The following is a 10,977-nucleotide window of genomic DNA, read 5'->3' as shown; positions in this document are numbered from 1 at the left end:
GTGGCGGCATCCATGATTGCGACGTCGTTGCTTCCGACGTGAAGGACGATGTCCGACACACCTCGTGGTACCCAATCCAGGAGGTTGGGGATGTCTTCAATTTTGGCTCCAGGTTGGCAGATAAATGCTGGGGTGTGCGGGATTGCAGGATCGAAGTGCTGATGCAAGTATTTCACTTGAGAGTCCCCGATGATGGCGGTAGTTGGGCTCTCGACGGGGAATTTCCAAAGAGAAGTGCCCGCTTCTCTTATATATATATATATATATATATATATATATATATATATATATATATATATATATATATATATATATATATATATATATATATATATATGAACATACACACACTTGGAAGTTGAGTGTAACTACTTACACGCATTGCTTTTTCAAGACATAAGAAACAACTCAACAGTGTTGGACAAATGGCAATATTCCTAGCAATGATTTCCAGACAGGTGTCTGCCGAACTGGAATCTGTACTTTAAGTTCATTACACGCACTCTTTTCTTTACCTTTTTCTTTTAGTTGGCGTAATTGGCGTGAATTTGCAGATGATCTTATAGGCTTGTGCCGATCTTATATTAACTTTGTGACCGAAATGAAAACTCAGGTATTAAAGGGAAAGACGAAGCAGCCCTATGCGCTGGCGATGATAGCCGAAATGCTAAATGGGACTTCTCACGTTTAAGATGCTCTACATATTGCCAAAACTGTTCCCACTAAGAGATATTGATAAATTCGTTCTCGCCCTACCGTAAGCTGGCCCTCTCGGTTGGCTCAGTTGGAGCGACTGCTCCGGTGAAGTGGTTGTCCCGGACCACCCGGGACCAGGAAGAATTTTTTTTCCTGCGAAGTTCCTGAAAAGTTGTATAGCTTTCGTTTGTAGCCGTATGGCTACGCTTGAGTGGATGCGAATGAGTAATCACTCCCTTATATTTAAAGATGCTCATAAGAAAGCAGAGACAGCCTTTTAATACAGTTTATTTTGATGTCCATGCTTTTTATTGCTTTCAGCCCAAGGAGGCAGAAGCTGTCAGGAAGGCCTACAGGGAGTGCAGGGCTGCCCAGAGTTGAAGTGGTTGTAGACGATGATCGACGTGTGAATGCACTGCTGGGAACACAATAATAGTACTTTCAGAGGCATTGGTGAAATAAAGGTGGTCGTTACACCGATTTTCGTTTGCGTTCAAGAAAATATATATAAGCCTCGACAATTCCCGCAAAGGGCTTTCTGTCGTATTATGGACACAGACGACTCGCATCTACACACGCCGAATTGTGTACTGTAACTACAACGGTTACTTTCAGCTGCATCGCTGGGTATATATGTGCAACCGCCAGAGAACACAAGCAGGTGTAAGACAGGCCTTCGGCTTCATCAACTGCAAAGTTTGTGAGAAAGCTGTATAACTTTCCTTTGCAGCCGTATAGCGGCGCTTGGGTAGAATCATATGAGTAAATAATCCCTTATTACGATTCTGCTCCACCTTGGGGAAAGCCCTAAATATTTGCCCATATGTCAAAGTTTTAAGGCACTTGTTCGCAGCTGAATGATTTATATGAATGGAATTTATACTTTTTTTGTGACACGCACAAAATTTTCAGATAAAATTTTGTACTCATACTCCGTACAAGTACAGAGAAATGTAACCATGAGTTAATAAAAGTAAACTATAACCGACGTTTCGGGCTCTTTGGGAAAAGCAAGCTTAGCATTTCGGCAGTGCTACACTTTATGGAATTTACAGCATCTCGGCAACCGAAGATTTCGTGAAATGGCACTTTTTGAAATTTATGCTCGGATACTGCATCTGAACAGTGAATGTTTTAATAAATTCGAGTGTAAACGCATGGTTGACGTTCGTGTTAATGAAAACAAATGCAATATAATTTGTTTTCTTTCCATTTAAACTTTGTTTAATGGCATAAAATAGTGACTGTAGTAAATGTTAGAGAGACGAATTTACGGTAGTGAAAAGTAATGACAAGTTGGGCAAAGAACAAACAACCAATCGTGTCTTCATCGTAGAAACAATGACTTCAGTGTGAGGTTGCGAGAATTTATTTATGTAAAAGAGAAATACTATGCCACCTAGCATGAATCCTTGCGGAACATCGAATTTTACAGGAACACCCGATATTAAACGAAATATATAGAAAGCTTATTGCATTATTTTTACAAACTGTGTTCCGTCTGATGTGTAGTTTCTTATCCAGTTTACTGCAGATCCTAATGTAGTTTCTAATTTATTAGTTTGGTGCGTTTAACCCAAGGAACTACCTTCGAAAAGTCAAGTAGTACTAAGTCTGTTCGTTTATAGCTATCTGTATTCCGAGATTAGTTATGTACTAGTTATATTGTGTCACCCTTGAGAGCCCTTTGTGGAAGCCATGTTCAAATGGCGATATATGGTCTTATTCGAGCAAAATTGTTAAACTTTTAAGGATAATGTGTTGCAGTATGTTCGACACTGAGCAGGTAACATTTATCAGTCTGTGGTAGCAACATCAGTCTTGCGTGCCCTAATGTCTTCCGTGCCCTAAAACGTGCCCTAATGAGGATATTATATAAGAAGGTCAGTTGCAATCAATATGTGTCGAATCCAGCCAGCCAATGGGAGGAGCCTTACTCTGACGTCATGTGTGTCAACACACCACGCGCTTCATTGGCCGTTTCTCGTGCGAATTGGGTCCTGAGCGTACTGTTCTAGATTTTTCGCTACACTTTTGCGATTTAGGTAAACAGTTTCAAAGACGTAGGCGATTGTCAATGTCAAGGAGTCAAGAGACGAGCTACAAGCGGCGCAAAAGGCATGCACGTAAGGCTGACGTTCCTCATCTAGATTCTGAGAAACATTTCTTTCAAGTACTTGGTCTCCTCGAGCGTATAAATCCAGGGGCGCCGCAGTCCGCTCTATTTGTACCCATTTAATTTTAATAGTAATGTATAGATCTGTAGTGGTTTCAGTATACACACAGTCATAATTATCAGAATTTTGGCATTTTTAATTATTCGTGCCAATAAGCTTTTTTTTCGTAATTTCGTGCGAGAGCAATTAAATATTGAATGAATCTTTTATTGTTTCGCGTTATTTATAACGTACCTACTGCAAGAATTTCACGTTTCCCGAGGCTACAAAGACATTGATCCCTCGGAATGTGGGATTCGTGGCGGCACTCCAGTATTCGCCAAATAACTCAGTGCATTGTTTCGAAAATGAAAAATACTTGTTGGCAAGCCATAAACATGCCAGAAGTACGGAAGCATAAGAATCTCAATGAAGTTGCAAGCCCTGTATAAGCTTGCCGCCAGGAATTTCGGGGACGCATGGAAGCGGCGTTATTCGCGACAGTAATATGTTTGAATGTAATAACCTTGGAAGTGGATGACTAGGGTACTTGGTGACTGTTCTACATGTCGCGAGGGTGAGTGATAAACTGCGAGACGAGCAGGAAAAGGTCAATGCGCCTAACAGCGGCAGTATTCGGCAAATTTATTGCCAAAATCTTGAAGGCAAAAGGCTTCACTCCGGCTTTTAATTACTTGCGTAGAACGAGTAGTTAGCCTGAAATAAAATATTTACATCAGAATGTGCCAACTGGGCTCTTCATATGTGAGAGCCCAATTCTGTCTTTCTGTAACACGTACAACTGCGTGAACTACATAGTACCGGAGATATAGAAACGAAAACGACCACCAACAAAGACTTCCACCTGTTTATTCTTGACAGAAAGCGCATGCCTTCTTCTTTATTAAGTCACTCGACAATCTTATTCTCTGGAATGTATTGCCTACAGCCATTGTAATCTCTCAGGAAACGGACGCAACAGCAAGCTTCTGCAGAGAGGAGTGCGGAAGCGTAAGCGGCAGGGGTGGTCGCCAATGGCCTTGACAATCGCGGCACGCGAACCGGCAGGTAACGAGCCATCCGCAATAAGGGAAAAGGAGTGGAGGGGGGGGGGGAGGAGATGGCTGTACTAGACGCAATACCCACATGCATCGCTCAGCGCGACTCGAGGAGGCAAAAAGTGTGATAAGAGCGTGACAAAAATAGAGAGCAAAACCAGAAAGGCAGAGAAGCTGGCCAATGGTCGAAAGGCGCGGAGCGTATCATCGTCGTTGCAGACCTTATTGTTAAAGCACACTCTCGCTTCTCTGGGCTGAAAAGAGCTTTCCTCTTGCGTAATTTTGGCTGGCTTTCTTTATTATATTTACGTTCGCAGTGGAGGAAGAAAGCTGCGCCAGCGCAGGCGCTAAATGTTGCATAATATTGCAAACGACAATTCAGGTGATTAGCTTCATGTTTCACGCCCTGCCCAAGTACACTAGGAAGTAGAGTCCGAGCAAACGTATATAAGTGATAGCAGCGCGGGGTTTTTCAATCGAGCTCTCTCTTGCTGTCCTTGTCGTTTTCTCGTTGCTCTCGCGTCGTGCTTCAGCCCGTACAAAATGAAGGTGTTGTTCATCTGTGCACTCATCGTGGCTGGAGGCTTCGTCGTCAAGGGTGCTCATGAACTGTGCGGTAAGCGAACTCAAATGATTCGCCCGTTTTTTAACTTTTCCACTCTGCTCTTGATTATTAGCCGGCAGTTTTGTGTTTATGGAAGGAATTCTGCCTCAAATTCCAGCCTTATTCTATACAGTGCAACTATATGAGCCACACTTCTCCGCCATGTTCATGAACTAGGCCAGCCATCCATCGAATCCCGTCCTCATGCTTCCTGGTGCCGCTCTTTACGCATATATACTGGCTTCTTTATTAATGTTCTAACATGTCATTTGCCTGGCACAGACTTTAACCAACAAATCCGCGGATAATGAATCCTTTCTAAACACAGCTGAAACCGATATCTGTTCGATGCCCGCAAGGTGAACAGATTGAAGCTGGAAACGAAATTGTCTCAAGTTTCCACACAGGGTCATCCATCCAAATCCTTCCTCGTGCTTCATGGTGCCTCTCTTTGGGCATATATACTGGCTCATCTAGTGATGGTCTAACATGTGCGCTATCAAGCCTGGAGCTTAATCAGCAAAGCCCCGAATTAAGACTCTGCTCTGAACATACCCTCACGAGATCAGTGTTCAATGTCCACGAATTGAATGAAAACTGAAGATAAAAAGAGAACTGTCTCAGGTTTCCGCAAAGAGCGCAGAAACTTTCTAGAAGCGCAAAAGTAAGATCCATTGTAAATAGTTTGTTCCGGTGCCAAACTTCAGCTGCTGCCAAAGAAGTATTAGATTCTGCGGAAAAAAGGAAAACAAGCAGAACTTTTTCATTGCAAAACTCTCGCGTTACACTGCCTTATAGCCAAGTATTTTATCGCTTGGAGACGTCCTCGCGCTTAAAGTACCATAAACCACAAAATATTAGCTTGGGTTTATAATCCCCTAGCTGACGAGGAATTCATTCTCCTCGCGTGGCTGCGGAGGTGATGTTTTAATATATATGCTGTTTTATATGTAACATCCGACATACCTTGACGAATCAACTTTTCACAAGTTAAAAAAAACCTTACTGAAAGGGCATCGTTTCAACTTTTCTGAGATTTAATGAGCACTCACAAGTTCTCTCCGCACCTTGGATTGATGTAGGTAATATTTCATCTGAAAGTCATTTAACTTAGGGACACTTCGTATAATTTGCTTTCAACATGCCACACATGCACAAAGTGGCAGCTCTCTGTCGCAGCACCACCTGAACTCAGCACGTAGGCGACAGTCCGTGTTCAGTGCAGTTCTCACATGATCCGATGTCACACGTATTAAATGTAATTTGCATTTTTTCCGCATTACAGGCCTGAACGACGACCAGATCCAGGCTGTGGTGAAGTGCATGGGAGAACGCGTTGACTCCCAGGTACGAGACAACTCGTTACTCTCCGTTTAGTACATTCGCAGAACCTGAAGCACACTGTGAAGGCAACATGCTTCAGCAAATTCTTCTTGTGCTGTCACGGGGTCCGAAGTTTCGTCATACATGCTTTTCTCCACAGGGATCTTGTTGCAGCAGAACATCCGCAGTCTGCTGTCGGAATACCGGTGCCGCGTAATCCTCCACCTGATAAAAAAAACTGTTCTACACGATTAAAGAATTGAATATTTTGCTATTTTTAGAGTGGCGTTAGACTGTCCGAGCACCGTAACACTACAAATTATATTCAGACACACTTCCTGCGCCCTCTATATTGAAGCTAAGCTGGTCGCCATGTTTACAGATTCCGCGCTTAATCTTTTGACACTCCACTTACTTCTAACCTCTTGTACAAACTAAACAAAAATTTAGGAAATCCTTGATGGGTAATTGGGCTGCTGATTTCATTTAGCAGCGGTTGCAGTTTCTATCTTATATTTCAACGAACTCCTCTCCTCTCCATGTGACTTGAAATGTCGATGCTTGGCCTTCCATTAATCTTCGCATACAATAATGATCTACCCCGCGATTCACCTTATATGTAGGCCTTTATTCGGACGAATTTTGTTATGTCAGTTAATTAACATTCCAGATGATCATATTCAATTTATGGCCTCAATTGATAATTTTTGACTTGTTGTAATACATGGCCATCGAAAATTCATTCTAATAAAACTTTTAATCGCTTTCACTACTAACATCCCCCTCCGTGTTTATGTTTCCAATGACGTATTTTTCACATAGTTTTTGAATATATGTAAAGTGGCGTTAATTTTCCACAAACATGTCTGGTTTAATGCAATAATATCATTTGCTCCAGTCTAGCTTAGGTATTTGAGGCGAACATTATGAAAGGTTCTAAAAGAGGCTAAGCTATGAATGTACATAGTCTTAATTTGTCCTATGTAATGACAGAACATCTCCCGTCTGGAATCTTCAAAATCGAGAGCGTGCGGTGAGAGCAATGACGTTGATATATCGTCGGAATGATCGCCACTTTTCAGCCTTTTGTGCCTTGTCTTCTTCCAAATTGCCCCCCCCCCCCACCTCATCCATGCGCTGTCACATCGAGTCAGTGAACTTCCGGAACTGCGGCATTAATTCACTTTATCCTTTATCACATATTGCTTTCCCTTTATTGATAGTCCGCGATCAGAAACAAAGCGCCCCAACCCTAGCATGAAGCCACATACATTTCTTGTACTAATTATTAAAAAAACAATTTTTCCAAGGATAGTTGGAACTACCGCGTCTCTTTTATTATAATCATTTTTAACATCTATTATATCCACTTTATATTAAGCATTAAATTGCCTCTTCTTCACCGTAATATATATTTAAATATTTCAATTCATTTTACATATCTTCCGCTTGATTATACTATATTTTTATGCGTGCTATATACATATATATATGCACACTCTTATCTTACGTTTAGTCTTTTCTCTTGTATGCTGAAGTATTTGTGGGCATCCCATTATTTGCTATTTTTCCAGCCCGAGTAAATTATATGCTAGTTGAAATCAAGAAGAATTTGGCATGGAAAGTGCATGTAATGGGAAGGCGAGATCACAGATAATCCGTCGTGGCAACGAAGTGGATTCCAAAAGAAGCCACGAGTACCAGGGGCGCCAGAATGTCAGGCAGATGGTTGAGATTAAGAAGAATACGGGGATAACGTGCTCACATTTGAAGAAGTGCACCCTTAATTGGAGTGATGTATGAGAGTCTTTTATCCTGCAGTGGACGAATTTAGGCTGGCATTGTTGATCATGATTTTTATGACAGCTCCAGGCAAAGGCACGGGAATTCATCCGTGGCCAGGGCGGCAACGTGGCCCAGCTCCTCAAGAAGCAGTGCGATGCCGGCGTGGACTTTGTGAGCGGACTGTTTTGACACTCTTCGAATATAACTGCCTTTGATTAATTTTAGTTGGTGATTTCGTGGCGAAAAATTTACTTCCTCGGTTGAAGCAGCCTGAATAATAAGAGAACGCTGAATACGATTTAGAAAATTGGGAACTCTTGTAGGAGCTTGGAGGCAGATGGCTTTGATTCCTAAACCGTTGGTTACGTGTCCCTTAAGAATGTAAAAATTTGATAGGGGCTTTTCTCCCGCAGGTTTTTCTTTCCAGCCATGGAGACTGTGAACGCAGCACTAATAAATGCAGGTGTTTAGTTGGTAGCAGCGTTTTACATTGAGAAAGAGCAGCATACAATTTTTACTATAAAGCCAATGTGCACGTACCGAGACTAGATTTTAGAAAGGGCTTCAAAAGCGTCTCTGAAACTCTGTGAGTCTAATTCCGAGGCGTTCTGCGCAGCACAAGGAGTATACTACGTCGCGCAGATAAAAACGTTCAAGTCAGTTACTTTTCCTAAAAGAAAGCATAAGGGATTCTGTAATTATTAAGCAGCACGCATACAGTGTTAAGTGTGGCCAAGGCTTTTTCCAATGAATCGTACAATCACGGCTTATACCTTGCTCCTGAGACGGCGCGAATTGAAACATGATGCTTTAAAAATGAATACATGATTTTTTCTTGGGAGTGAAGGTATAGCATAGAACAATATGCTGCGAAGTAATTCTTTAAGTACCGCTCGAAATAAGTTTCCATTTCTATCTTTTCTTAGAGCGCGGCGGTGACAGCAGTTCTCTCGGTGAGTACATTTTTGCTTCTTTTTTTTTTCCTGGAGCATACTTTGCGCTGCTCATAAGCAGAGTTCTGAGTGCACTTGTCGTCTACTTTCTATTGTATGTATGAACAATAGCTTTAGTGATATCTGCACTATTAACTTCTCTACTAATGTCAATATGCTAAGAAATGAAAAAAAAAACAGCTCCGTCAGTTTTGAACCTAACTCACATAATGGATCGAATAAACACATTGCTGAAACAATTCCGAAAAGCTTTACCACAGCGACCCTTGCATAAAAACTCTGTCCTGTTAAAAAAGAAAAAGCATAGTGCGCTCACTGATCTAATATTGAAATTCGATAATTTATTTTAGTAAACCTCTTAGGTTTATCATAATAAACTTGAGAACTCAGAAGATTCGAAACCGTGAAACCTTTTGTATTCGCTGTCACAAAATGCACGATTCGGTATGTCAGGAATACCGCGGCTGCAGCCAGCATTTTATCCTCCGATGACGTAAGTTTCGTGCATTTCAATTCCATATTAGGTCATTCTGCCCAGAACTCTGCCTCCCTTGCTGCCGTTGCAGATACAGTTCACCTCCTGAGGCACTGACAGTTAAAAATCAGTTGTTTCTTTTATTGTTGAGACAATGAAGAACAATATCAACTGCGACTTAAAGCCCCAAATAGCACAGCTAAAATCTTTTCACACTCGACAGCTTTATCCATTTGTTCGTCAGTAAAACAGAGGTGGAACACCTGACAAAAGTACCGATTCAATATTCTCTTAGTAAACTCAAGTAGACAGGTTAGCTATCGCCAAACCACGTGCCTCTAGGAACGCGTTAAGACAACTGGTGATAGAGGTGTGGCAAGCATTGGAAAAGCGCATAAAATTCCTCTTTTATAAAAACTGCGCTGTTACCCCAGTAAAGGTTCTGTCTAAGTGGAATTGTACAGAATTAAAAATGATAAAAAAGTCGCCATAAGTCTTACTCCTGTTCATCGAAATGGATGCGCCAGAAATGAAAATGTAAATGCGACTTCCGCTCTACATGACACATCACACGTCTAAGTCGGCTTTTTGTTAGGCCGTTCATTGGAACTTCACTACATTTTAATTTCACTAAACGGAAGGAAGTGTTAAAAAACAAGTGAAGGTACATCTGCCCAACGCGGGCGTAACAGCCGCCGTCACTGTCGTATCTGCTGCTACGAAAGACGCCCACACTGGGCGTGCCGTCGATAAGGCTGAGGCAGACGAAGGCGCAAAGACATTTGGAGGGCAGACCGAACAAATGAGAAATGAAAGCAGTAGAGCACAGTGCCTGACAAAGATTGGCTTAAGAAGAGGCGTGTGTCTGAGCCAGACGCAGAGCGCCCGAAGCCAGGCGTGGCGTGCCCCACGTATCCTAATCCTGAGCATGCATTCCGTTTTATGGACAGAATCACCAAGTCCTGCGGACTATCTAAGAATGTACATATTCTTGGACGAAACGGCGTAAGAGGTCTGCTTTGCACACATAGGAATAACTGAAGCAATGTTCAATGTTCTCTGCAGTTCTTCACTTCCGACAGAAACTTACCGCCTCGATAGATAAACGCCACTGCCCGTGTTCGATGATTGGCAACGTTGTTAACCAAGTTTTGCTAAGAAGAGTTTTCAAAAATTAGGTCATTGGTTTTACTTCGATCTTGCGCACTGTTTACTTCAGCTTCTTATGGTTTGGCAAATTGGCGCGAACGTGAAGCAGAACACGCCTTTAGCTTGTGCAGAATTGACAACACTTTTTATGCCTGAAATGAGAGCTGAGGTTTAAAGTAGGACAGAAGGCGGCCCTGTGGGAGGTTATGGGAGCTGCAGTACTAAATGGAAAGTTTCATATCAAGATGTTCGTTGTAAACCAGAGAATGTCCATTAATTCGCTTGATGTTTGATGTTCTTGCTTTTTCTTCCTTTCAGCCAGAGCAAGCGGAAGCTGTCAGAAACGCGTACAAGGAGTGCAGGGCTGCCCAGAGTTGATTTGTTTGAAGATGAGGAGCGACATGTACAATTCACCATTCGGAACACATGCGGGCCGGGCAATTTTCTGTCCAGTTTTTTTTTCATGCCCATTCTACCTTTGTTGAGAACACAAGGGTAGTTTTGAAGAAGTTGATGAAATAAAATGCGTCGTTAACCATGCCCGCGTGCACGTTCAACAAAGTACTCGTGGTGCTTGCCTCCTGCCACCGCACACACGCACACACGTTAATTTGGCGTTTAAATCTTAACGGTTGCTCGCTCGTTCCTCATGTGAAATATAAAGCTTGTCAAATGGCTTGTTTTATGCAGCGGAAAAATATGCAGTGCAAGGTTGATATACAGCCCTCAGTTGGTTTCACACGACTAGACCACTCTGTGTTTTTTTAAAGTTTAGTTA

The 10,977-nt window shown here is 42.1% G+C and overlaps 1 protein-coding gene across 1 annotated transcript; it reads left to right on the top strand.

The window, feature by feature from the left end:
* The first annotated feature begins 4,415 nt into the window (after window positions 1-4,415).
* On the top strand, window positions 4,416-10,739 carry LOC144123081 (uncharacterized). The gene is made up of 5 exons (XM_077655984.1): window positions 4,416-4,526; window positions 5,800-5,861; window positions 7,704-7,793; window positions 8,549-8,575; window positions 10,518-10,739. Exons 1-5 carry the CDS (start codon window positions 4,454-4,456, stop codon window positions 10,575-10,577), a joined length of 312 nt encoding a protein of 103 aa, XP_077512110.1. The 5' UTR covers window positions 4,416-4,453; the 3' UTR covers window positions 10,578-10,739.
* The last annotated feature ends 238 nt before the right edge of the window (window positions 10,740-10,977 follow it).

Source organism: Amblyomma americanum, chromosome 3, assembly GCF_052857255.1.
Source record: "Amblyomma americanum isolate KBUSLIRL-KWMA chromosome 3, ASM5285725v1, whole genome shotgun sequence".
Taxonomy (NCBI): Eukaryota; Metazoa; Arthropoda; class Arachnida; order Ixodida; family Ixodidae; genus Amblyomma; species Amblyomma americanum.
Note: the sequence above shows the minus strand (reverse complement) of the source record. Positions and strands in the feature narration are given on the sequence as shown.